The sequence below is a fragment of the Nerophis ophidion genome, linkage group LG14, assembly GCF_033978795.1.
Source record: "Nerophis ophidion isolate RoL-2023_Sa linkage group LG14, RoL_Noph_v1.0, whole genome shotgun sequence".
NCBI lineage: Eukaryota > Metazoa > Chordata > Actinopteri > Syngnathiformes > Syngnathidae > Nerophis > Nerophis ophidion.
The window spans coordinates 37,090,282-37,117,890 of NC_084624.1; the positions used below are offsets into that span (position 1 = coordinate 37,090,282).

General features: G+C 41.3%; 1 protein-coding gene across 3 annotated transcripts in view; it reads left to right on the plus strand.

Moving 5' to 3' along the window:
* The first annotated feature begins 815 nt into the window (after window positions 1–815).
* cables1 (Cdk5 and Abl enzyme substrate 1) overlaps window positions 816–27,609 on the plus strand; it is a 60,665-nt gene continuing 33,871 nt past the window's right edge. Inside the window, exons 1-2 of one of the 3 annotated variants that reach the window (XM_061920572.1) lie at window positions 816–1,002; window positions 1,188–1,772. In XM_061920572.1, coding sequence (XP_061776556.1) covers window positions 1,225–1,772 — 548 coding nt within the window. In that variant the 5' untranslated portion in view covers window positions 816–1,002; window positions 1,188–1,224. Of the gene's footprint in view, window positions 1,003–1,118; window positions 1,773–27,609 lie in introns of those variants that run through there. The other 2 variants (XM_061920571.1, XM_061920573.1) reach the window with 2 other exon arrangements.

The window sequence follows — 27,609 nt, forward strand, 5'->3', positions numbered from 1 at the left end:
CGCTCTACCATGGTATCGAGCACTATTCTCTGGATAATCTAATATATATATATATATATATATATATATATATATATATACAGGGGCGCTGCTAGGGATTTTGGGCCCCATGAAAAGAATCTTTACAGGGCCCCCAACACATAATTTTATCATCATTAGGGGCCTCTCTGGTCCCCCCTCCAACTTGGGCCCCTAGAATCCGTCTCCTTTACCCCCCCTTTTCGGCGCCCCTATATATATGTATATGTGTATGTATATGTGTGTGTATATATATATATATATATATATATATATATATATATATATATATATATGTATATAGTGACTGGTACATGGTGTACGCTGCCTTCCGCCCGTTTGCAGCTGAGATAGGCTCCAGCGACACCACGCGACCCCAAAAGGGACAAGCGGTAGAAAATGGATGGATATAGGTATATGTGTATATATAATTATTATTATTTATTTATTTTTTACAATTACCATGCACATATTGCGTGGATTTTACAGGTGTCACGTCTGGCTACCCATTAAATTTGCGTGGTGGTCAAGCTAGCTCTGTTCTCAATGGGTACTAGGCGCCTTTCATGTATATTTTAGACAAAAGTTGCTGATGAACGTCCTTATCTTTTGATACGTGCAAGTGTGCCTCCTAGCGGCTGTGATCAGCATTGCGAGAACGTCAAAGCAAAGCCACAAGGAAGAAGTCCTACACGAACACCACTAGGGGGCGTAGTCTACCAGCTGTTGCAGCGCCAACATAAACGCACCGTTCACTTTAGGCCACTAGGAGTCACTGTTGCTGCACATGTGCCACCTTGGACGCGAGCACAGACCTTGGTCTATTTCTCCTGCAGCAAACAGAGCCTCTTCCTGTCAGCACCCATTGATGGATTTGCAAACAACTGCGCTTTGTGCAAATCAGAACGTGCCTGAAACACTGCCGAATGCTACTAAGGATATGAAACGAGGAATACATGTGGTGTGCTTCATAGTCAGGAAAAGGTGGTACGAAGCCTACGTGTTTTGCTGACATCTGATTGGTCCAAATTGTTCCCTGTGCTGCCACAATACTGCTCACACGTGACCTGCCTGTTTTCACCCACTTCCACGCGTGCACTTAAAAGACAGGCCGCAGCACTAACACACACACACACACACACACACATTTTATATTTGATGTGCTGCAGGTGAGAGGATCGCAGCTCCGTGGGCGGGACGCGGAGCATGGCGGCGGCCGCCAGCAGCAGCACCTCCACGGCCACGCTGCACGGCATCGAGCAGACGCGGAAACGCATCGACCCCAGGCGGAGGCAAGCGGCGCTGTCTTTCCTCACCAACATCTCTCTGGATGGGCGACCCGTGCAGGACGCCGCCGACCAGCAGGAGGACGCCGAGGAAGGTGCGCTGGAAGCCCGGACTAGAAGCAGCTTCCTGGCTGCGGCTACTCCAACTGCACCGCCCGGAGCTAACAACAACACCGCCGACGTTGCCGCGAACACTTCCGCCGCCCAGACTCTCTCCTTGGCGAACCAGGCTCTCCTGGCGAGCGGCCGGACGAGCTCCTTGGCTGCCGCAGAGTCCGCCGAGGGCGACGCCTTCACTGCGGCCAATTTTGGCTCGTCTTTCTCGGCGCTGTCAGCCTCTGCAAGGGGGAGACTGCAGACATACACTCAGGGGATCGTACCAGCGGCGTACTCCAGACAAAGCTCCCAGAACTACTGTCTGGAGGGCGGCCAGATAGCCAACTCTGCCATGGAGCTGCAGAGATCAAGGTAACGCATGTCAACACTTGACTCCAGGCAACTTTGCACATTGTCCTGATACCAAGAAACAATTCAAATCTCTTTAAAGTAGTGTTTTGTAACTTTTTTGGAGCCAAGACACATTTTTGTTGAAAAAAAAATGAGGCATACTGTTGTAGGCACAATACCAATGTGAGCAATTTGCAAAATGCGCAATCTTTTTGCAAATTGCTTCCAGCTATATATTTGAATAATGTGGGGTGCAAATTTTTTTTAAATCATTGGGCGCAGATACATGTTTTTGGTGTCAAAATAATTTATTAAATACTTATGTAAATCTATTCATTAATAGTCGGGACAATATAACTGAGTATTGCCATCAAATCAGTCCAACCCTAACCACTATACAGTGTACACCCACGACTAAACTACTCACTACCACAACTTGGTTTACTATTTATAAAATATAATAATGTAGGGTTACTGACTAAACCAGGGGTGTCAAACTTAGGCCCGCGAACAGGTTTTATCCGGCCCGCGATATGAGTTGACTAAATATAACATGAATTGATTAACTGTACGATCAGTGCCAGAGCTTGGTCCGCATTGCCGGCAGTAAGTCGAACACATTTCCAGTGAGGGTTGGACTCCGCCAAGGCTGTCCTTTGTCACCGATTCTGTTCATAACTTTTATGGACAGAATTTCTAGGCGCAGTCAAGGCGTTGAGGGGTTCCGGTTTGGTAACCGCAGGATTAGGTCTCTGCTTTTTGCAGATGATGTGGTCCTGATGGCTTCATCTGACCGGGATCTTCAGCTCTCGCTGGATCGGTTCGCAGCCGAGTGTGAAGCGACCGGAATGAGAATCAGCACCTCCAAGTCCGAGTCCATGGTTCTCGCCCGGAAAAGGGTGGAGTGCCATCTCCGGGTTGGGGAGGAGACCCTGCCCCAAGTGGAGGAGTTCAAGTACCTAGGAGTCTTGTTCACGAGTGAGGGAAGAGTGGATCGTGAGATCAACAGGCGGATCGGTGCGGCGTCTTCAGTAATGCGGACGTTGTACCGGTCCGTTGTGGTGAAGAAGGAGCTGAGCCGGAAGGCAAAGCTCTCAATTTACCGGTCGATCTACGTTCCCACCCTCACCTATGGTCATGAGCTTTGGGTCATGACCGAAAGGATAAGATCACTGGTACAAGCGGCCGAAATGAGTTTCCTCCGCCGTGTGGCGGGTCTCTCCCTTAGAGATAGGGTGAGAAGCTCTGCCATCCGGGAGGAACTCAAAGTAAAGCCGCTGCTCCTCCACATCGAGAGGAGCCAGATGAGGTGGTTCGGGCATCTGGTCAGGATGCCACCCGAACGCCTCCCTAGGGAGGTGTTTAGGGCACGTCCAACCGGTAGGAGGCCACGGGGAAGACCCAGGACACGTTGGGAAGACTATGTCTCCCGGCTGGCCTGGGAACGCCTCGGGATCCCCCGGGAAGAGCTAGACGAAGTGGCTGGGGAGAGGGAAGTCTGGGTTTCCCTGCTTAGGCTGTTGCCCCCGCGACCCGACCTCGGATAAGCGGAAGATGATGGATGGAATTGATTAACGTGGACCCCAAACTTATTGGGGTGTTACCATTTAGTGGTCAATTGTACAGAATATGTACTGTGCTGTGCAATCTACTAATAAAAGTTTCAATCAATCAATCAAAGTATAAAAATGTTCCAAAATTTTGGAATAAAAGAAACCGCTGTTCTAAATGCGTCCACTGGATGTCGCAAAAGTAATTCTTTCTACCTTTTTATAGATGATGCTACATATGTAAAGAAAGAAAGAAAGAAAGAAACCACATGATGTGAGTGCACCAGTCGAGGAAATTGAGCAAACTACATAAATAACATCCTGTAATTTGAATTTTATATTATTTTTTTTTATTTTGATGGATTGAGAATTAACACCAATGAGTTGACTGTTTAACATGATCACAAAATTTATTCAGAAAGCATAAATAATGACAATTAAAGATAGAATGCGATTAACCGCAACATTTAAGTGTAAAAAAAACCCATTATGATTTGCACATTTTCAGAACGTGCTTGTTCTATTTTTAAACAAAGACAACACATTGAAGTTGTCTTAATTTTTAAGTTATCATGCCATGATTTTAGCAGTCCGGCCCACTTGGGAGTAGATTTTTCTCCATGTGGCCCCCGATCTAAAATGAGTTTGACACCCCTGGACTAAACCATCCACAAAATCTCGTCTTAAAACTCGTCTTGCGATATGCAGATTGCTTGCGCACAATGGAAATGACGTCTAATTTGCAAAATGCGCGAGATTGGTGAATTGCTTACAACAATACCACCAGCAGAAAACATTAAAAATGTAAACTCTGTAGTTGATATTGACAGTAAAAAGTCATTGTAGCAATTGTTGGATATGAATTCAAACCATAACCAACCATGCATCACTATAGCTCAGTGGTTCTTAACCAGGGTTCGATCGAACCCTAGGGGTTCGACGAGTCGGCCTCAGGGGTTCGGTGGAGCCTCCACTCAAGCCACACCCGACTCATCGTGTACATAAAAACTTATCCCTATCGGCATATTAGGGATACGGCAACAGCAGAACCCAAACTGATTTGCAGGTGTGTAATTTGTTACGAGTTCATGTACTGTCTTGGTTTTGTTCGTTGAATAAGGTGATGTTCATGCACGGTTGTGCACCAGTAAAAGATCATATAACTTTGTCTTGAATTTGAAAACCAATTTATTTTTCACTAAAGAAGGGTTCGGTGGATGCGCATATTGGTACTGAACCCAGTTTATGGTGGGGGTCAGTACATCCAACAAGGTTAAGAACCACTCCATAGCTCTTGTCTCAAAGTAAGTGTCATGACCTGTCACATAATGCAGTGACTTATATGGAGTATTTTGGTGTTTTCCTGTGTGTAGTCTCTTGCGCTCCTTTTTTGGTGGCTTTTCCTGTTTTGTTGGTATTTTTATGTAGGAGTTTCATGTCTTCCTTTAAGCACTATTCCCTGCACCTGCTTTGTTTTAGCAATCAAAGCTATTTCAGTTGTGCGGACGCTATCCTTCTTTGTGTGGAAATTGTTGATTGTCATGTCATGTACGGATGTACTTGGTGGACGCCGTCTGCTCCACACGCCGTAAGTCTTTGCTGTATTCCAGCGTTCCGCTTTTGTTTTCCATAGCCATTCCTAAGCTTCAATGCCTTTTTAGAGGCACTCGCGTTTTGTTTATTTTTGGTTTTACCATTAGATACGTTTACAAAGCAATTAGCTACTTGCTTCCACTTACTGATATGGAAGAGTATAACATGGTTACTTTACCCAGCTCTAGACAGCACAGACACTCAACAACGGCACATTATTTGCAGATTATAAATACTGGTTTGCATAAAATATTTTTAACCCAAATAGGTGAAATCATATAATCTCCCACAGCACACCAGACTAACTAATGGAACACTAGTGTGCCGCTGCACAGTGGTCGAAAAACACAGCATTAAAGCACCAAGGAGACTCTTAAGAATGCACCCATGCAGACGTTTTTAATTGCTGAATACTGCTAATTAAACACTTGGCTCTCCAAGTACCACTGTAATGACCAATATTAAAATACAGTAGCGTTGTAGCATACTTGCCAACCCTCCCGGATTTTCCGGTTGACTCCCGGAATTCAGCGCCTCTCCCGAAAACCTCCCGGAAGAAATCTTCTCCCAAAAATCTCACGAAATTCAGCAGGAGTTGAATGCACAGAGCGATCATGAAAGCAGTCGCTCTGCACATCCAAGCCGGGAGAGGACTTAAAGGGGTGCCTTGAGGAACACCTAAGTCATGTAAATAACAAGTTTGGACCCCAGTGCCAATGTGTTAACAGTGGTCCAAGATCCTCTATAGAACAGGAACTCTCTAGAGTAGGGGTGGGCATTATGTCGATCGCGAGCTACCGATCGATCGCAAGCCAGGCATAAAAAAAAAATAGACCTAAAAATGAGCTATCATCAATCTTCACCAAGACTTCACTTTCGTCAGTTGTTTGAGATTCTCGGCACCCGAGGATCTTGTGAGATGACGCTGGCTGCTGCAGCTCATTATTAAGAAAAAAATCACAGACAGGACGGATAGAAACACTTTTTATTTCAATAGACTCTTGGGCCTACTGCACTGTTCCTGTCTTCATCATAAAAGACCTGTTTCATCCTGCCTGTGCTAACAAAATAAGAGTCTCAGAAAGCTAGCGTACACAAGCTAGCAAGCTACGGAGTTTGATGCCAATGTATTTCTCCCCCGCGCTCAGTGACCGCTCCCTCACCTCGCTCGCCCACACACTCACTGACGTCACTCACCTGCTGTCAACACATTAAAGGGCCACACACACACACACACATATGCTACTCTCATAACAAAGTGTTTAAAAATTAGTTTGCAAGTTGGACAAATGAGATGCCAAATCCAACCACTTTCATGTGGCATTGGACAGAAAGGAGGACTTTTTTTTTCTCCTCCATTTGAAAATGCGGACGTTATCACTACCACTGTCTGATTCCAATCAATGCAAGTCATCACAATCAGGTAACACACCAACTTATATTCTTGTCTTCATGAAAGAAAGGAATCTATATGTGTTGAACATGCTTGTATTATCATTAAACACCACTAACTTGTTAACAAAAATGTTTTTCGTAAATAAATGTAAATATGAATGAGGTAGACCTCCTCGACTTGGTCAATTGAAAAGTAGCTCGCCTGCAGAAAAAGTGTGCGCACCCCTGCTCTAGAGTTTTTAGGAATTTGCTGGACAATGTTTGTCTACCACTGAGGTGTCAAAGTTAAGGCCTGTGGGCCAGATCCAGCTCATGAATTAATTATTCTTGGACCCTCAGAATGATTTGATTAGTATTAGAACCGACCCGCTGGCCACAGCCGCCTGCTGCTGTTTTGCACGCACCAATACTCCATCAGTGTTTGCGCTAGGAGGGACCCCATCATGTCACAAATATGAGGTCCCAGAGTAAATTGTTGGGGTCCCACTGTTTTTTAACCGTTTTGAAAACAAATGATAAATGTATGCATTATCCTTTTATATCTCACATTCTATATTGTGTATTGGTAAAAGGTTGTCATAAACATTATTAATTCATTAAAAAAAAGAAATACAAAAAGCACATTTTAATGCACAAGTAAATTTATTCAGTTATAAAAATTCATTCACATTCTTTTTTTCCTTCATGGATCCAAACTTTACCACTGTCGGGTTTTTTTTTTTCTATATTTGTATTTAAATATTTTCAGACTCTGTTCTATTTTTGGCCAAAGAAAACAATCTTAAGTTGTCTTTATTTTTTAGATTTAATGCAATGATTTTAATAATCCGGCCCATGTGTGCACCGATTTTTCCTCCATGCGGCTCCTGAGCTAAAATGAGTTTGACACCCCTGGTCTACCAAGTTCTGAACTGAACTTGGGGGTGGGGGGGTTAGTATGGTGTAATTCCCTGGCCGGATTTGGCCCCTGGGGCTGCCAATTAAACAGCCAGCGCTGTAAGAGTGGGGATGTTGTACCCGGGCCCCAAGTATAGGGGGGGGGTACCCCTGAGATTTTGTAAAGTTTGAAATGTTTTTTATTTAATTTGAATATATGTTATAAAAAAAACAACACCATAAATGTTGATATAAAAGTTCAATAATAAAGTTTTAACTACCTACAGCCTATATAAAAAATGCTAAACGTTTTGTTCCACCTGGATAGCGACAGAGCTAACATGGAACACTTCACTTAACACAGTTCACCTTTAAACATTCACAATAGCACTTTGGAACAAGAATGAGATGATAGAAGAAAGATGAAAATATAATAAATATATATTTGGCAGAATAGAAGTAAGTTATTGACACACTTCAATTTTGCATGTCTTGTGATGCATCCAAGGAATTGTTGATTAAAGTTACAGACACGTCACTAGTTTTTAAAGACAGTGTGAGATTGCACTTAAGAACTTTCAGTTTTGGTTGATTTTGGCGGCGCCAGTGGATACAAGCGGTAGTGTTTTGCCTGAAGGAAGATCACATTTCCCATGAGGAACAACGTAAAGCGTCGTAAATCAACAGAAACTACTGTCACGTAGCTACAAACTGACACCATAATACCACCATGATTTAGTAAGACCGATATATTCAACAGTAGGAACTTACATATTTTACTCAAACTTTATATTAGCGATTTGCAGTCAATTCAATGTTTTTTTCTTCATGCAGTACTTTTGAGTTTGTTGCTTGGCTGGTTGTGTCAGTGTGGCAAGCTGACAAGCTGGTGACTATTTATATATTTTTGACAGCTAACATTAGCATTATCATTTTGTTTTGAGCATCAAAAGTCACTTACTAGTCCAGCAGGAACAGTGCCAAGGCAGCATCGGTGTGAAATCCCTCCTCGTCTCAGCGAGCGAAAGCCGGGCCAATGTTGATCCTTGACTGTCCTTTTATCCGGGTAGCCTCTCTTTTCCTTATTTGTCAACTTAGACAAAACTTTTTGTTTCTTTGGTTGTTCTACGTTTTACACAATGATGGCAGTAATTGCACATAGGCGTTCGCATCGACTTCAGTCTTATTACGAAAGGGGGAGTTTTGTATGCTATAAACCAGGGGTGTCAAAATAATTTTAGATCGGGGACCACATGGAGGAAAAGCTACTCCCAAGTGGGTGGGACTGGTAAAATCAGGGCACGATAACTTAAAAATAAAGACAACTTCAGATTGTTTTTTTTGTTTAAAAATAGCACAAGCACATCTGAAAATGTACAAATCATAATGTTGTTTTTTTACACTTAAATGCTGCGGTTGATAGTATTTATTTGTCGTTATTTATACTTTCTGAATAAATTATATGATGTTTTTCAGTCAACTCATTGGTGTTAATTTTCAATCAAGATAAAAAAATATCAAAATATAGTATGTTATTTATGTAGTTTTCTCATTTTCCTCAACTGGTGCACTAATGTGTTTTTTTTTTTTTTTTACAAATCCACCATCATTTACAAAGATACAAAGAATTGCTCTTGTGACATCTAGTGGACACATTTAGAACAGCAGTTTCTTTCATTCAAAAATGTTGGCAAATTTTTATACTTCGCAAGCTCATCCCGCGGGCTGGATAAAACCTGTTCGGGCCGTACGTTTGACACCCCTGCCGTAGAGCAAGTGAGCACATTTGTAGTTTTTTGTGTGTCCTCAATGTCGGTAAGTGCCAGTAAAAGTCATACAGACTCCCTCAGGACATGACAGGGTGTCGTTTAACTAGTTGTAAGTCATCCCAAAAGTTATGAAAATATTTTAAGAAGGTTGAAAACTTACTAAGTACTTATTTAAAATGCACTAATAATATAATCATCTTAATAATGTGTTATTTGTGTTATCTACTCAAGACATCAATGTGTGTTTCAGCTGTGTATCGACTCTTGCAGAATCCAGTCTGCTCATAAGAAGTAACATGGACAAGTCCTTTTATAGATGTCCTTTTTATCACTTGTTTAAATGACGTCACGTCAACTCATTAAATATGCGTGGTGGTCAAGCCGGCGTCTGTTCTCAATGGATATGAGTCGCCATTAACCCTTTCAAAAAATGTCCTCTGTTTGCGTTGTTTTTGGCTGTACGAACCGTTCACATCATGAAAAGGATAAAGGTTTCTTCAGCGTTCCTCGAGAGGTAGTCAAGAAGGGCCGAAGAGAGAAAGATTTTACAAAAAGACGAGTAGAGAATAAACAGCGTACTCCAGTCGAAGAATGCACAAGTTTGAAGTGATCACTTTGTTACTGGTTTGTTTGATATACTTTTAACGTTTAGTATTTCCCATTAGAGTATTATCTTGATAATATTTGTATTTCTTAAAGCACGTGTGGTGCGGGTGTTTTTTGCTTGTATTTGCTTTTTGCAGGTAGATCTCGGCCTCATGCGCACTCTGATAGTGTGCGCTGCTTGCTGCACAACAGCAATCTTGGCTTTGTTGACCACCAGAGTATTTCACTTCCGGGAAAAGTCACGTGACGGAATACAAGCAATTGTGACAGCTGTCACTAACAGTTGTGTGGTGCTTCTCAATGGCACAACCTGCTGCCAAGAACCCCTCAGAGGACCGACTCCTGGTCCTAAAACTATTTATTTTCCTTGTTTCAAAAGGCTCGGATTTCAGTTTTAGGATGGTTGGATAGCACAAAAACCACAAGTTATCATCTGTCACTGCTCAAACTGAACCTCATTTTCAATTGAAAATTTCAAAGTTTTGCAATAATATGAGAGACATAACCATCCAAGCATGTTTATTATGGGATTTTCTGCTGTATTTTCAATTTTAAAATATCGGCCAAAGGCATAAACTGGATCAGATCTTAATTAAATGTAGGTTACTTTGAACCTGCATAAAAAGTAGTCTTTTTTTTTTTTTTTTTTTTTAATTTCAGACCCATGGGTATCCATATCACAGAAAAGGAAACCATACAACAATAACCCCCCCCCCCCCCCCCCGCCCCCAAAAGAAAGTACAAGCAGAAATAAAATTAATTGAAATAAACTTGCATAAAAATAAAATAAAATAAATAAAACACTCCACAATCTTCAATGTCCAGCATACAGGCTTACTCACCAATGGTTCCACAGAGTAAATTTGGTTTAAAATGTACATTTCCTAAAAGTACACAATACATTCTATTATTTAATTTGTGGACGTGCTCTCTAGAATTTTTGTGGCAACATCCTTAATACTGCGTGTTGAAAATAGTGTCGTTATAAAACAAAAATCTAGAAAAATGCCTGTTTATTCAACAATAATAATGCATTTTTTTTTAAATGTTTACAAATAAAATCAGTTTTGCTTGATATGTGCTCATTGTGTTTATTATTGTAGTAGTAGTAGTAGTAGTTTGCACTGCAGCAGAACTCCACTGCACCCCCCCTGAGAGCTGCCTCTAATACAGTGGGGCAAAAAAGTATTTAGTCAGCCACCGATTGTGCAAGTTCTCCCACTTAAAATGATGATAGAGGTCTGTAATTTTCATCACAGGTACACTTCAACTGTGAGAGACAGAATGTGAAAAAAAAAAATCCAGGAAATCACATTGTAGGAATTTTAAAGAATTTATTCGTAAATTATGGTGGAAAATAAGTATTTGGTCAACCATTCCATCTCACTGATGGAAGGAGGTTTTGGCTAAATATCTCATGATACATGGCCCCATTCATTCTTTCCTTAACACGGATCAATCGTCCTGTCCCCTTAGCAGAAAAACAGCCCCAAAGCATGATGTTTCCACCTCCATGCTTCACAGTAGTTGTGGTGTTCTTGGGATGCAACTCAGTATTCTTCTTCCTCCAAACACGACGAGTTTGGAGGAAACCAAAAAGTTCTATTTTGGTTTCATCCGACCACATGACATTCTCCCAATCTTTTGATGTATCATCCATGTATCAATTTAGGTATAAACTCAACTCCATCATCATTTTAAGTGGGAGAACTTGCACAATCGGTGGCTGACTAAATACTTTTTTGCCCCACTGTATTTTAGTACATCATATTAAAAAAAGGTGTTATTATAATGCAGACATGTTTGACACTGGTGATTTCAATAGAGCTATTGCATTGGATCTAATTGGGTTGTGTAATTGTACCTAATGTTGTTGCCTGTGAGGTGAGGAAAACAAACTTATCTTATCTCTGGTGATATTAATGTTTGATAAAGGGTCAACGCAGACAGAAAATGAATGTTATCTTCCCTAAGCTGCAGAAAGGTGTCCAAAGAGGCGCCTGAATGCGAGAGCCTTTCTCTCCTGTCTTTTCCCCCTGCTCCTCCACTTCCTTTCCCAGGGGTGCCACAGATTCTCACTCTCTCCCCTCAGACTTGATTGTGGCTTCGGTCCTCCTTCCTTTCAGGAAGTTGCAGAGCAACGGATAGTTAAACGGAGGGAAGTAAATGCATGAAAACGGTTGTCTTGTCATGTTTGGAGGTTGGGTGTTGTTGCAACAAGCAGCCTTTGGTTTCAGAGTTTTGCACGTTTAGGCCACATGCTTTTGTGGCTCGGAGATCGACGGCGCTCTGAGCGCTGAGGTCATGCTTGGCAATGGTCACATGATTACATAAGAACACTCCAGGATGCCGCTGCTGCACACAGAAAACGCCGTAGGAACTATTGCGGTACAATAGAGCCTCTATGATTGGCTTCTGGTGGAAATCATCAGTTCCAGGGTTAAACTGCTGCCTTGTTTGGTTTTGCATGGGATTAATATTCCATTAAATGGTACAACCACATTTTCCGGACCATAGGGCGCACCGGATTATAAGGCACACTGCCAATGAATGGTCTATTTTTGATCTTTTCATATAATAGGCGCACAGGATTATAGGGCACATTAAAGGAATCATATTAAAAGGAGTTTACTGACCGATATAAATCTGAAATTTACACTACTTTATATTAGACATGGCAACAGCGGAGGATGAATGCCCCATAACAAGAAGATAGAGGAAAAAGAAGAAGCTTATGAATTTTGGTTCGGACGCGCGCAATTTTTCAGGATTTATGCAGATCCCAAATACAGATCAGCAGGTACCTGAAGGTAAGAAAAGTTGCTTTTGCATAATATTGCCAAACAAAACGCTTACCGTGTTTCCTTGAATTGCCGCCAGGGCGCTAATTAATTTAAAACCTCTTCTCACTCCTGCGCTTACCAAAGGCATGCAGTAAAAATTTGAGTGTGATGTAAGCTTGGACCTTAAATCCTACTGAATAGCTCTTAATCTTCTTCCTTTTATGCAATTTCAAATTACCGGTATTGAAATCAGCCTCCTCCATTTTGAAAATGATGACAGGGGAAGTGTCACTCGTGACGTCACGAGTTTGACCAGGCGGTAATACTAAGCATGCGCCAATTAATTTGTGAAGCGAGTTTGACCCGGCAGTAATTCAAGGCAGGCGCATACTATATGCCCTGCGGCAATTCAAGGAAATACGGTACTTTATACACACGCCATAATAATACTCCTATGTTTAATGCGCCGACAACCCTTCAAGCAGTGCGGCTTGAAAGCTTACCAAAGTTGTGCTAAAACATTTGGATAGATTTTTGAGCGCTATTAAAACCCTCAAATATACACAACCAAAACAATAAATAAAGTAATGTTGACAAAAACAGTCGTGATTATCATTATCGTGGTATTATTGAATGTCCTCAAAAAGTAATTATACACACAAAAATATTTTAACCAAGTTGTATTTTTTTAATAACTAAAATAAATAGACACATTATACTTTCTTGGCAGAGAAAACATCAAATATTGTTCTGGCTTTATAAGAGCCATATTTATTTTATTTGTGTGTTTCAATATGTTTATCTTTTATTGTAGATTGTAGGGGTGTAACCGTACACAAAAATCTCAGTTCGGTACGTATCTCGGTTTAGAGGTCACGGTTCGGTTCATTTTCGGTACAGTAAGAAAACAACAAAATATAATTTTTTGGGTTATTTATTTCAATCAATCAATCAATCAATGCTTACTTACATAGCCCTAAATCACTAGTGTCTCAAAGGGCTGCACAAACCACTACGACATCCTCGGTAGGCCCACATAAGGGCAAGGAAAACTCACACCCAGTGGGACGTCTGTGACAATGATGACTATGAGAACCTTGGAGAGGAGGAAAGCAATGGATGTCGAGCGGGTCTAACATGATACTGTGAAAGTTCAATCCATAATGGATCCAACACAGTCGCAAGAGTCCAGTCCAAAGCGGATCCAACACAGCAGCGAGAGTCCCGTTCACAGCGGAGCCAGCAGGAAACCATCCCAAGCGGAGGCGGATCAGCAGTGCAGAGATGTCCCCAGCCGATACACAGGCGAGCAGTATATGGCCATCGGACCGGACCCCCTCCACAAGGGAGAGTGGGACATAGGAGAAAAAGAAAAGAAACGGCAGATCAACTGGTCTAAAAAGGGAGTCTATTTAAAGGCTAGAGTATACAAATGAGTTTTAAGGTGAGACTTAAATGCTTCTACTGAGGTGGCATCTCGAACTTTTACCGGGAGGGCATTCCAGAGTACTGGAGCCCGAAATGAAAACGCTCTATAGCCCACAGACTTTTTTGGGGGCTTTGGGAATCACTAATAAGCCGGAGTCCTTTGAACGCAGATTTCTTGCCGGGACATATGGTAAAATACAATCGGCAAGATAGGATGGAGCTAGACCGTGTAGTATTTTATACGTAAGTAGTAAAACCTTAAAGTCACATCTTAAGTGCACAGGAAGCCAGTGCAGGTGAGCCAGTACAGGCGTAATGTGATCAAACTTTCTTGTTATTGTCAAAAGTCTAGCAGCCGCATTTTGTACCAACTGTAATCTTTTAATGCTAGACATGGGGAGACCCGAAAATAATATGTTACAGTAATCGAGACGAGACGTAACAAACGCATGGATAATGATCTCAGCGTCTTTAGTGGACAGAATGGAGCGAATTTTAGCGATATTACGGAGATGAAAGAAGGCCGTTTTAGTAACGCTTTTAATGTGTGACTCAAAGGAGAGAGTTGGGTCGAAGATAATACCCAGATTCTTTACTGTGTCGCCTTGTTTAATTGTTTGGTTGTCAAATGTAAGAGTTGTATCATTAAATAGAGGTCGGTGTCTAGCAGGACCGATAGTCAGCATTTCCGTTTTTTTGGCGTTGAGTTGCAAAAAGTTAGCGGACATCCATTGTTTAATTTCATTAAGACACGCCTCCAGCTGACTACAATCCGGCGTGTTGGTCAGCTTTAGGGGCATGTAGAGTTGGGTGTATTACCGTATTTGCGTATGATGTCACCTAGCGGCAGCATGTAGATGCTGAAGAGTGCAGGGCCAAGGACCGAACCCTGGGGAACTCCACACGTTACCTTAACGTAGTCCGAGGTCACATTGTTATGGGAGACTCACTGCATCCTATCAGTAAGATAAGAGTTAAACCAAGACAGGGCTAAGTCCGACATACCAATTCGTGTTTTGATACGTTCTAATAAAATATTATGATCGACGGTATCGAAAGCAGCGCTAAGATCGAGGAGCAGCAACATAGATGACGCATCAGAATCCATTGTTAGCAATAGATCATTAGTCATTTTTGCGAGGGCTGTCTCCGTGGAGTGATTTGCCCTGAAACCGGATTGAAAGGTTTCACATAGATTGTTAGATGCTATGTGTTCATTTAACTGCTCCGCAACAATTTTTTCGAGGTTTTTTGAAATAAAGGGAAGGTGAGACACCGGTCGGTAGTTTACCATGAGGTCAGGATCGAGGTTAGGTCTTTTAAGGAGAGGATGAATAACCGCTATTTTGAATGCTAGGGGAACAGTGCCCGAGGAAAGTGATAAGTTTATAATATTTAGCACTGATGGACCTAATAATACAAAGAGCTCCTTGATCAGTTTCCCAGGAAGTGGGTCAAGTAAACATGTTGTCTGTTTTATTCCATTTACACGTTGTAACAATTCCTCTAATGTTATTTCCTCAAAACAAGAGAAACTATTTTGGAGGGCAGTATCCGCCGTATATACAATCGTGTCAGTGTTAATAGAACCCAGTTGTAGCTGGGACGCATTGTCTTTAATCTCCTTTCTAATGACTTAAATTTTCTTACTAAAGAATTGCATAAAGTCATCAGCTGAGTGGGTGGAGCTACTGGAGGGAGTCCCTTGTTGGGTTAGCGATGCTACCGTACTAAACAAAAATTTAGGATCGTTTTTATTACGGTGGATGAGATTTGAGTAATACTTAGCTTTAGCTAAGGTAAGCATGCGTTTATAAGTTATTAAACCATCACTCCATGCTTGATGGTGCACCTCAAGTTTAGTCGTGCGCCATTTGCGTTCCAGCTTTCTACATAATAATTTCTGAGCTCTAGTTTCTTCTGTAAACCACGGGGTACGCTTTTTTGGAGCCTTTTTTAACTTTAGCGGTGCTATGTTATCAATGGTTTGGCGCAGGGCGTTGTTAAAGTTGTTAGTGAGGTTATCAATAGAGCCCACATACTTTGGGAATGGTGCCATTACCGTGGGCAGTAGGTCAGCAAGAGTTGTCGTTGTGGCCGTATTAATGTTGCGGCTGCTATAGCAGTTATTATTATTATTAGTTTGCCGAACATGCGCCTGAACCTCGAATTTTATAAGGTAATGATCGGACAATACTTTAGTATACGGGAGTATCGTAACTTTGGAAACGGTGATACCCCTGACAAGCACTAGGTCTATCGTATTACCGTTGCGATGCGTGGGTTCATGGCTGATGATATCATTAACCAACAACGTTTTGGGAGACAATGATCTTATGTTTAAAAAAACTATATTATAGGTAGTGGGCTGTTTTAGGGAATTTTTGATCAAATTATCCGTAGTAGCAATATTAATAATGTTGTGTTTATTATGCCCAGTGCATTTAGTATAATTACGACCATATCTAGAAATTGATACGACGGGAATTTTCCGATTGTTTCTTGCTTTGATAAACTGCACGCATCATAGTTAACCACCTCAGTAAAACACATGTCCAACTCTGAAACACTCAAAGCAGAAAAAACTTGTTCTAATTTAACTGACTCCTTACCCAGACCATTAGTCTCGCATCTTCCATTTAAATCCGGCTTCAGGATGGAGGGAAGTGGTGTTCTGTGGGGATTAGCCTTCTGCTTTGTTTTTAGCCCCGCTCGGCATCCGCGTTTCCGATCACACCGCTGGCGTCTGCTCCGTAGACGGCCCCCGCTGCTACTATACTCCCCTGCTTCACAGGCCGCTGGATGTAGCCGCCGAAGTATTCCCATGCTAGCTAGCCGGTCTAGCAAGCACGCGTCTATCAGTCCAAAACGGCCCGATATGTCCACATCCAGAAGTGTCTGGCGGTCGTACGTGATCACGGAGTGACCACGATGTGAGCCAGCCATAAAGTTTGTAGAATTGTCCGGTATTTCTGCCAAATGTTTCATCTTTAGCAGGAGCTTCTCGAGGTCGCAGCCCTTCCGGGCGCCGCCATCTTGAGATCCAAATTTACCAAATTTGTAAACAATGTCTTTATCCTTTTAACATTGGGAACACTATAATAATTCTACCCACGTTAATCAACATTAAACTGCCTCAAGTTGTTGCTTTGATCAAATAAAATGACAAAACCTTTCTTCTACATATAAAAAGTGCAACATTAAACAGTTTCAAGTCAAATCATCATGCTTAATTTCTTACAGCATTTGGGAAGCCTGTAGTTGACTTTTATTTTATACACACACACACACACACGCGTGCACACACACACGCACACACACAGCAAAATGAGCTAACGTAACGCTAAAAGCTAATTAGCGTTCACCTCAACCCAGAACTATGAGAGAGCTGAGCTGCACTTTAAGTTTCTAGAAGGTCAACGGGCTCATAGTGATGTTTGTAATAGTTGTGACTGGGAAGTCTTTTTTATAATTTGGGGAGTGTACGATGTCAGCTGCTCACCTGGCACTGCTAAACACATATCTGCTCATCTCGACGCCGGAGCACTGACAACATGCGCTCTAAATACGCACTACTGATTGGCTGTTACATTGCTCTGAATATGCACTGCTGATTGGCTTTATATGTAACCAATCAGATGGTTGTGTGGGCGGGACAATGCTGGGTGCTCACTGTTCAGAGGCAGCTGCAGAGCAGCTTGTTAAGACTTTAGTTTACAAACTCGTTCGATACACCCTCGTACCGTACCGAAACGGTTCAATACAAATACACGTACCGTTACACCCCTAGTAAATTGTAAAGGCTGATCAGTTGTTCACTTCCAGTTCATGTGACGTCATGGAGTTCCCTTCCTGTTGAACGGCGCTCGTGTCCGACTGTTTCAACTTGACACTGTCGAGTTTATCGATCACTTTCTGCAGAGTGTAAATGCCGCACATGCACTGTTCTCGCCTCTGGGAATGCTTTCAATATATATTTTGGCTTTAAGGTATTTTCAGTCCTAAAATAGTCCATTCAAAAGGGAAAATCGTTTTTAAAACCAACAACAAACACAGAGAAAGGTTTCTGCTCTAGGTTTTTAAGCTTGTCACACGTGGAGTGGAGCCAAGTCAGAAACACACTCAAGTTTGCAAATGAGCACTTTTGGCAATTTCCGAAAAGCATGTTTATGAAGTTCTCCATAACGTTTATATTAACACTTTTCTTTAGGAAACACAAAACACAGAAACATATAATGAATGCATGCATTGTTGTTGCATATACACAACACCGCCAAACGCTATAGCGTCTGTAGTGCTATATTCAGCATCAAGAAAATTAATAGTTAATCGTTTTAATAAACTAGATTAATAAACTTCTCATTGGCTGCATATTCCATAGCAAGGGCATACTGTATCTTGATATTGATAAATATGGGTGGAAACCAAACATAGCTGAACAACAAGGAAAATGAGACAAAATATGAACATCCCATCATTAAAACAACGGCGGAGACAATTGCAGATGGCAGCCAAATATTTGTACCAGGAAATCAATTGCGAAAAGTTAACTTCTCCTTTTTCATATTAGTGTCACGATCACAGCATTACAGCACTCATTCATGTAGATCAGGGGTCATTAATCTTTTTGAAACCAAGAGCTACTTCTTGGGTACTAATTAATACAAAAGTCTACCAATTTGATACACACTTAAATAAATTGCCAGAAATAGCCAATTTGCTCAATTTACCTTTAATAAATAAATCTATACATATTAAACAAATGGGTATTTCTGTCAGTCATTCCATCCATCCATCCATTTTCTACCGCTTATTCCCTTTTGGGGTCACGGGGGGCGCTGTCGCCTATCTCAGCTACAATCGGGCGGAAGGCGGAGTACACCTTGGACAAGCCGCCAACTCATCGCAGGGCCAACACAGATAGACAGACAACATTCACACTCACATTCACACACTAGGGCCAATTTAGTGTTGCCAATCAACCTATCCCCAGGTGCATGTCTTTGGAAGTGGGAGGAAGCCGGAGTACCCGGAGGGAACCCACGCAGTCACGGGGAGAACATGCAAACTCCACACTGAAAGATCCGAGCCTTGTTTTGAACCCAGGACTGCAGGACCTTCGTATTGTGAGGCAGACGCACTAACCCCTCTGCCACCGTGAAGCCCTTCAGTCATTCCGTCGTATGTTTTTTCTCCTTTTACGGAAGGTTTTTTGTAGAGAAAAAATGATGAAAAAAAACACTTAATTGATCAGTTTAAAAGAGGAGAAACACAAAAAAAATTGACATACAATTTTGAAACATAGTTTATGTTCAATTTCGACTCTTTAAAATTCAAAATTCAACCGAAAAAAATTAAAGACAAAAACTAGCTAATTCGAATCTTTTTGGAAAAAAAAAAAAAGAATTTATGGAACATCATTAGCCATTTTTCCTGATTAAGATTAATTTTAGAATTTTGATGACATGTTTTAAATAGGTTAAAATCCAATCTGTGCACTTTGTTAGAATATATAACAAATTGGACCAAGCCATATTTCTAACAGACAAATAATTATTTCTTCTAGATTTTCCAGAACAAAAAATTTAAAAGAAATTCAAAAGACTTTGAAATAAGATTTAAATTTGATTCTAAAGATTTTCTAAATTTGCCAGAATATTTTTTTATTTTAGTCATAGAGTTTGAAGAAATATTTCACAAATATTCTTCATTGAAAAAAAGGAAGCTAAAATGAGGAGTTAAATTAAAATGTATCTATTATTCTTTACAATAAATAAAAAAATACTTGAACATTGATTTAAATTGTCAGAAAAGAAGAGGAAGGAATTAAAAAGGTATAAGGGTTTAAAAATCCTAAAATCATTTTTAAGGTTGTATTTTTCCTCTAAAATTGTCTTTCTGAAAGTTATAAGAAGCAAAGTAAAAAAAAATAATTTAAACAAGTGAAGACCAAGTCTTTAAAATATTTTGTTGGATTTTCAAATTCTATTTGAAAATAAAGCAGCTGTCTTTAGCACCGAGACACAGCCGGTGTTTTTTTGTTTGTTGTGAAGCAGAGTGGTCAAGCAAACATGTTTTCTCTACTTCAACCAGCATGTCTTTGGAAGGGGAAATTGTGATATATATCTTACTGGATACACCAGGGACGGCGTGGCGCAGTGGGAGAGTGGCCGTGCGCAACCCGAGGGGCCCTGGTTCAAATCCCACCTAGTACCAACCTCGTCATGTCCGTTGTGTCCTGAGCAAGACACTTCACCCTTGCTCCTGATGGGTGCTGGTTGGCGCCTTGCATGGCAGCTCCCTCCATCAGTGTGTGAATGTGTGTGTGTGGGTAAATGTGGAAGTAGTGTCAAAGCGCTTTGAGTACCTTGAAGGTAGAAAAGCGCTATACAAGTACAACCCATTTATTTGAGTTCTGTCTCTCTTAGAATTAAAAATGTCAAGCAAAGCGAGACCAGCTTGCTAGTAAATAAATACAATTGAAAAAAATAGAGGCAGCTCACTGGTAAGTGCTGCTATTTGAGCTATTTTTAGAACAGGCCAGCGGGCTACTCATCTGGTCCTTAAGGGCTACCTGGTGCCCGCGGGCACCGCGTTGGTGACCCCTGATGTAGATCAAACACATCATTTACCGATTAATGCTAAATCGGTGGACCCCTTCGAATGTAAAGACATGATGTGCCTCCAATCTTTTCTACTTAAAATCCTTCTAAGTGTCAAGGATGTGCCGTCCTGCAGTCACTTTAACAGGCCACTTGGGTGATGATGAATGGTTTCAATCTTTAGAACATTCTTTTTGTTATGGGTGTATAAATCCACTCCATCCCATTTTCAGCATGTTTTCATGATACCTGACTTATATACTTGCCTCTAAACCAGGGGTGTCAAACTAATTTTAGCTCAGGGGCCACATGGAGGAAAATCTATTCCTAAGTGTGCCGTAATGGTAAAATCATGGCATGATAACTTAAAAATAAAGACAACTTCATGTTGTTTTTTGTTTTACTTTGTCCAAAAATAGAACAAGCACATTCTGGAAACGTATACATCATAAATAATCCTCTGAACGAAATACTTCAAGTTTGTAGAAAATTCTGAGGAAATTGATGCAATGAGCTTAGACTTGGTCTCAGTGTATCTACAAAGCCAGGATTAAACTTTAAAGGCCTACTGAAACCCACTACAACCAACCACGCAGTCTGATAGTTTATATATCAATGGTGAAATATTAACATTCCAATACGGCCTTTTTAGTTTGCTAAATTGCAATTTTAAATTTCCCGCGAGTTTCTTGTTGAAAACGTTGTGGAATGATGGCGCGTACACGTAACGTCGCGGACTGTTAGGAAATATTAGCGCTGCACCACTAGCGGCTAAAAGTCGTCTGCATTAACCGCATAATTACACAGTATTTTGGACATCTGTGTTGCTGAATCTTTTGCAATTTGTTCATTTAATAATGGAGACTATAAAGAACAATGCTGTTGGTGGAAAGCGATGGATTGCAGCTGTCTTTAGCACCGAGACACAGCCGGTGTTTTTTTGTTTGTTGTGAAGCAGAGTGGTCAAGCAAACATGTTTGCTCTACATCAACCAGCATGTTTTTGGAAGGGGAAATTGTGATATATATCTTACTGGAGACATCAGTGGATTATTAGTCGTCCTGCAGCAGCTGTTTAAAAGGCAGCTGTGGGCTTGGCTCCTCGGTTTCTCTCTGAGACACTGCGTGTTCACCGCAGCCATCCGACCTCGAGGTATGTCTTTACAATCTTTAAAATCTCACTAAAACACTATTAAAACAATAAGCAGATAAGAGATCTTCCAGAATTATCCTAGTAAATGTGTCTAATTACATCTGAAACACTCACACTTCCGCCGCCCGGAGCCGTCACTTTTTTTTTTTTTCCTTGTCCTTCACAATCAATATCCTAATTCACGAATCTTTCATGCTCACTCAAATCATTGGGGAAATTGTCGCTTTCTCGGTCCAAATTGCTCTTACTGCTGGTGGCTACCATTATAAACAATGTGAATATGTGTGGAAACCTGCAACTCGGGACGTCACGCACACGGGCTTTTCTATTAGCGACCAAAAGTTGCGAACTTTTTCGTCAAAGTTCTCTACTAAATCCTTTCAGCAAAAATATGGCAATATCGCGAAATGTTCAAATATGACACATAGAATGGACCTGCTATCCCCGTTCAAATAAGAAAATCTCATTTCAGTAGGCCTTTAATCAATCAATCAATGTTTATTTATATAGCCCCAAATCACAAATGTCTCAAAGGACTGTACAAACCATTACGACTACAACATCCTCGGAAGAATCCACATAAGGGCAAGGAAAACTCACACCCAGTGGGCAGGGACAATTCACACCCAGTGGAACGCCAGTGACAATGCTGACTATGAGAAACCTTGGAGAGGACCTTTTGTACATTTAAGTATCAGTCTTTCTGGGATTGAACTAAAACATAACATGTAAACTCTTCTAGATATCAAATACCTCCTTTGTCATGTCCACGTATGAATCCAGTAACTCAAGAAACCGTAAGAAACATAAGTAAAATCTATTCAAAAGGGTTAAGTTCACTTTTCTCGTGTTCGACAGAGACATTTTGGGGACATAAGGGTGCCAAATGATGTGTTCGAAGCGGAAGACATAAAACGTCAGGTTGTAGGTTCGATGTGGGTTGAGGAGGAGTAGCCACTGTCACCCTTTACTGTGTACCTCCTGCTTGGCCCCGGTATAATCTGTTTGCTTGCCTAACAGAATTGCTATTGTGACATCCAGTGGACACATTTAGAACAGCAGTTTCTTCTGTAAAAAAAAAAAATCTGCTAATTTTTATATTTGGAAAACTCATCACGCAGGCCGGATAAAACCTATTTGCAGTCCTGATCCGGCCTTCGGGCCGTACGTTTGACAACCCTGGTCTAAACCTTTCAAAATACGCCCAAATTAGCTCTCAAGCAGCTGCATATTCAGTAGCCGAACGGGACTCTTGCCCTCCAGCTGATCCCCAGAATTGTCTCAAGGTCACGTAATTGCAACCCAGCTATTGGTGACTTGAAGGAATCCAGCATGTTATTTTCAGACATTGTGTGTTCTGTTGTTTAGTTTGTCAGGATCATCTGTCGCTTTCTGGACAGTTGAGCTTTTTGTATGAATATTGCAGCACGGGTGCAGGAGTCCATCAAACCTACTTGTTTAGTTTTTTTGGGACGGTTAATGTCAGACTGGCTGAGAAAACAAACACCATGCTGTTCTGTGAATGAGTGGCCCATCGGACTATTATTGTTTCCACTCTTGGAAAAACGTCTTTTGGCACGAAGAGCTCGTCTTCGCTGCTGCTTTTAACAAGTTCATGTGTGCTTCACTTGTAGGCGAGCAGTTAGAGACGTTTGTTAGAACGTGGTAGCTATTGCCCAATAATGCTTTTTAATTCACAGGCAGATTCCCTTCTAGGTGACACTTTTTAGTCTCTGAAGTAGGTATTATTTACTATTATCACTGGAGGACAAGGCTTAACAAACACTGAGAGCAAGCCAGGATTAGCCCTGCTAAAGACTAAGTTAGCGTGAGACAAAACCACGTAATAAGTGCTTAGTTAAGTTTAAGAAATGTAGATGGAACCACTTTTAAATTAAGAAAACAGATAATAACAGGAAATTGTAAAAAGTATGAAAATAAGAGTCTAGAGCAGCTCTACATGCCCCTAAAGCTGACCAACACGCCGGATTGTAGTCAGCTGGAGGCGTGTCTTAATGAAATTAAACAATGGATGTCCGCTAACTTTTTGCAACTCAACGCCAAAAAAACGGAAATGCTGATTATCGGTCCTGCTAGACACCGAACTCTATTTAATAATACAACTCTAACATTTGACAACCAAACAATTAAACAAGGCGACACGGTAAAGAATCTGGGTATTATCTTCGACCCAACTCTCTCCTTTGAGGCACATATTAAAAGCGTTACTAAAACGGCCTTCTTTCATCTCCGTAATATCGCTAAAATTCGCTCCATTCTGTCCACTAAAGACGCTGAGATCATTATCCATGCGTTTGTTACGTCTCGCCTCGACTACTGTAATGTATTATTTTCGGGTCTCCCCATGTCTAGCATTGAAAGATTACAGTTGGTACAAAATGCGGCTGCTAGACTTTTGACAAGAACAAGAAAGTTTGATCACATTACGCCTGTACTGGCTCACCTGCACTGGCTTCCTGTGCACTTAAGATGTGACTTTAAGGTTTTACTACTTACGTATAAAATACTACACGGTCTAGCTCCATCCTATCTTGCCGATTGTATTGTACCATATGTCCCGGCAAGAAATCTGCGTTCAAAGGACTCCGGCTTATTAGTGATTCCCAAAGCCCAAAAAAAGTCTGCGGGCTATAGAGCGTTTTCCGTTCGGGCTCCAGTACTCTGGAATGCCCTCCCGGTAACAGTTCGAGATGCCACCTCAGTAGAAGCATTTAAGTCTCACCTTAAAACTAATTTGTATACTCGAGCCTTTAAATAGACTCCCTTTTTAGACCAGTTGATCTGCTGTTTCTTTTCTTTTTCTTCTATGTCCCACTCTCCCCTGTGGAGGGGGTCCGGTCCGATCCGGTGGCCATGTACTTCTTGCCTGTGTATCGGCTGGGGACATCTCTGCGCTGCTGATCCGCCTCCGCTTGGGATGGTTTCCTGCTGGCTCCGCTGTGAACGGGACTCTCGCTGCTGTGTTGGATCCGCTTTGGACTGGACTCTCGCGACTGTGTTGGATCCATTGTGGATTGAACTTTCACAGTATCATGTTAGACCCGCTCGACATCCATTGCTTTCCTCCTCTCTAAGGTTCTCATAGTCATTATTGTCACCGACGTCCCACTGGGTGTGAGTTTTCCTTGCCCTTATGTGGGCCTACCGAGGATGTCGTGGTGGTTTGTGCAGCCCTTTGAGACACTAGTGATTTAGGGCTATATAAGTAAACATTGATTGATTGATTGATTTTAGCTCAGGGGCCATATGGAGGAAAATCTATTCCGAAGTGGTAAAATCATGGCATGATAACTTAAAAATAAAGAAAACTTCAGATTGTTTTCTTTGTTTAAAATAAAACAAGCACAATCTGAAAACATACAAATAATGTTTTTTGGGGGTTTTTTCCACCTACATGTTTCTGTTCATAGTAGTTTATCTTCATTTGTCGTGGTTTTTCATTTCTAAATAAATGATGTTCATCAGTTAAATAGGTTTTAGTCTGGCAGAGTTTTGAAATGTTCCTATTTATTACATCTGAAGATGTAATAAATAGTCAAATCAAAATCCAATTACAGGATGTTATTGATGTAATTTACAAATTTTCCTACAAGCATCATGCGGTTTATTCTGCACATCCATCCATCCATCCATTTTCTACCGCTTATTCCCTTTGGGGTCGCGGGGGGCGCTGGTGCCTGTCTCAGCTGAAATCGGGCGGAAGGCAGTGTACACCCTGGACAAGTCACCACCTCATCGCAGTTATTCTGCACATATGTAGCATCATTTACAGCAAAACTTGGACTCATTTCATGAATCACACATGAAGTTAGAAGGGGATACATGTTATTTCCGCATATTTATGTGCGCCCAGATAATGCGTCCCGAATCCTCTATCCTAACAGAGCACATAGCTCCGCCCCCTCTGAAAGTCATGCGCACACCTGCGGCAGAGGATACAAAGAATTGCTGATGCGAAATCCAGTGAACACGTTTAAAAGAGCAGTTTCTTTCCTTCAAAAATTCCAGCAAATTTTCATACTTACCAAAATCATCTTGCGGGCCGGATAAAACCTCTTCATATGTTTGACACCCCTGGTCTAGAGAGCGGATGATACAAGAAAAACTGTTGGTATGTCAGCATTTTCACAGTCAGTGTATACAGAAGGAAAGGGGTTAATACGGCACCGTTCCTGGGTTGATCTGTTTTGCAATGCAGTCTGCTGAAAATGATGGAAAGCTCTATTATGATCTACAACTGATGCTGCCTTAAAAGTTGAATTGGCTTTTTAAGATATTAAACACTACTGGCATCTGGTGGCTGAGGTGGGTAGTGCACGCCCCAAATTCATCACTGTTCAGGTGGCCGTATGAATCGCCTTCCTACTGTAAGATGAGCAAGAATCGATCCATAGTATCAGTCTATGATCGATAATAGAATGATTACCGAATTTTCCAGACCCAAGGTGCACTGGATCATAAGGTGCACTGCCTATGAATGGTCTATTTTTTATCTTTTTTCATAAAAAAGGCGCATCAAAGGAGTCATAGTATTATTTTATTTTTTTCTAAATGTAAAACACTTCCTTGTGGTCTACATCAGTGTTTTTCAACCTTTTTTGAGGCAAGGCACATTTTTTTTCATAAAAAAATTCGGAGGCCCGCCACTAGCAGAAAACTTTCAAAAATTAAACTCCACCGTGTCGTCATGACTTATTTTGAGTTTGTTAGTGTTTTCCTGTGTGTAGTGCTTTAGTCCTTGTCTTGCGCTGTTATTTTGGTGGCCCTTCCTGTTTTGTTGGTGTTTTCCTGTAGCAGTTTCATGTCATCCTTTTGAGCGCTATTCCCCACACCTGCCTCTTGTTAGCAAGCAAGACTATTGAAGTTGTTGCTATCCTTCTTTTTGTGGACTTTGTTGATTTTCACGTCATGTACGGATGTACTTTGTGGACGCCGTAAGTTTTTGCTGTCGTCCAGCATTTTGTTTGTTTAATTTATAGCCAGTTCAGTTTTACTTTCGCTATGCATAGCCATTGCCTTTTCCTTTCCCTTTTGTTCAATTTAGGTTTACGCATTACATACCTTTTTACCTGCATGCTGCCTCCCGCTGTGGTCTGCATATTGGGATCACAACAAACCCGACACATTCCGACTTTTACAAAGCAATTAACTACCAGCTGCCACCTACTGACGTGGAGTATTAGGTGGTTACCCTGCCGAGTTCTACACAGAACATGACACTAAGCAACGGGACATTATTTGCAGATTATAATTATTGATTTGCAAAAAATATTTTTTGGACCAATTAGTTGAAGTTGTGTAATTTCCCACGGCACACCAGACTCTATCTTACGGCACACTAGTGTGCTGGGGCACAGTGGTTGAAAAACACTGGTCCAAATAACATGTAATGATGGTTCTTTGGTCAAAATGTTGCATAGATTGTTTTACGGGCCATCTTCAAGCCGCTTCCTGACAGTCTCATCAGGATGCGCCATTTTGTGGGCAGCCTTATTTACGCGGCTCACCTTCGGCAGCGTCTTCTCCCCGTCATCTTTGTTGTAGCGGTGTAGCGTGCAAGGACGGGGGTGGAAGAAGTGTCAAAAGATGGAGTTAACGGTTTTAATGACGTTCAGAACTGTGTGGCGAGATGGACACAAAAAAAGATCATGTGATTCCACCCACCCTTTTTTTTTTTTTCAAGGATTATGATTAATTCTTCATTTAAACAGGAATATATCAACATCCTAACTGTCGGTGACCCAGTGACAGCAGACATTGTACAGGAAGACATGTTTGTTGGCTCTCATGAGGTCTGCAGAGAGTAGTGATCAGTGATGTTGGCAAATGAAATGAATGTGCCATCGTATGCTTAAAATTATCAAAATACGTAAATATTACATGAGTTATTACATGAGTGTGCCTGTTACTACAATACATATATACTTACAGCATGTACAGTGGCAATCAAAAGTTTACATACACTTGTAAAAAACCTCATGTCATGGCTGTCTTGAGTTTCCAATAATTTCTACAACTCTTATATTTTCGTACAAAGAGTGATTGGAGCACATTCTTGTTGGTCACAAAAAGCATTAATGAAT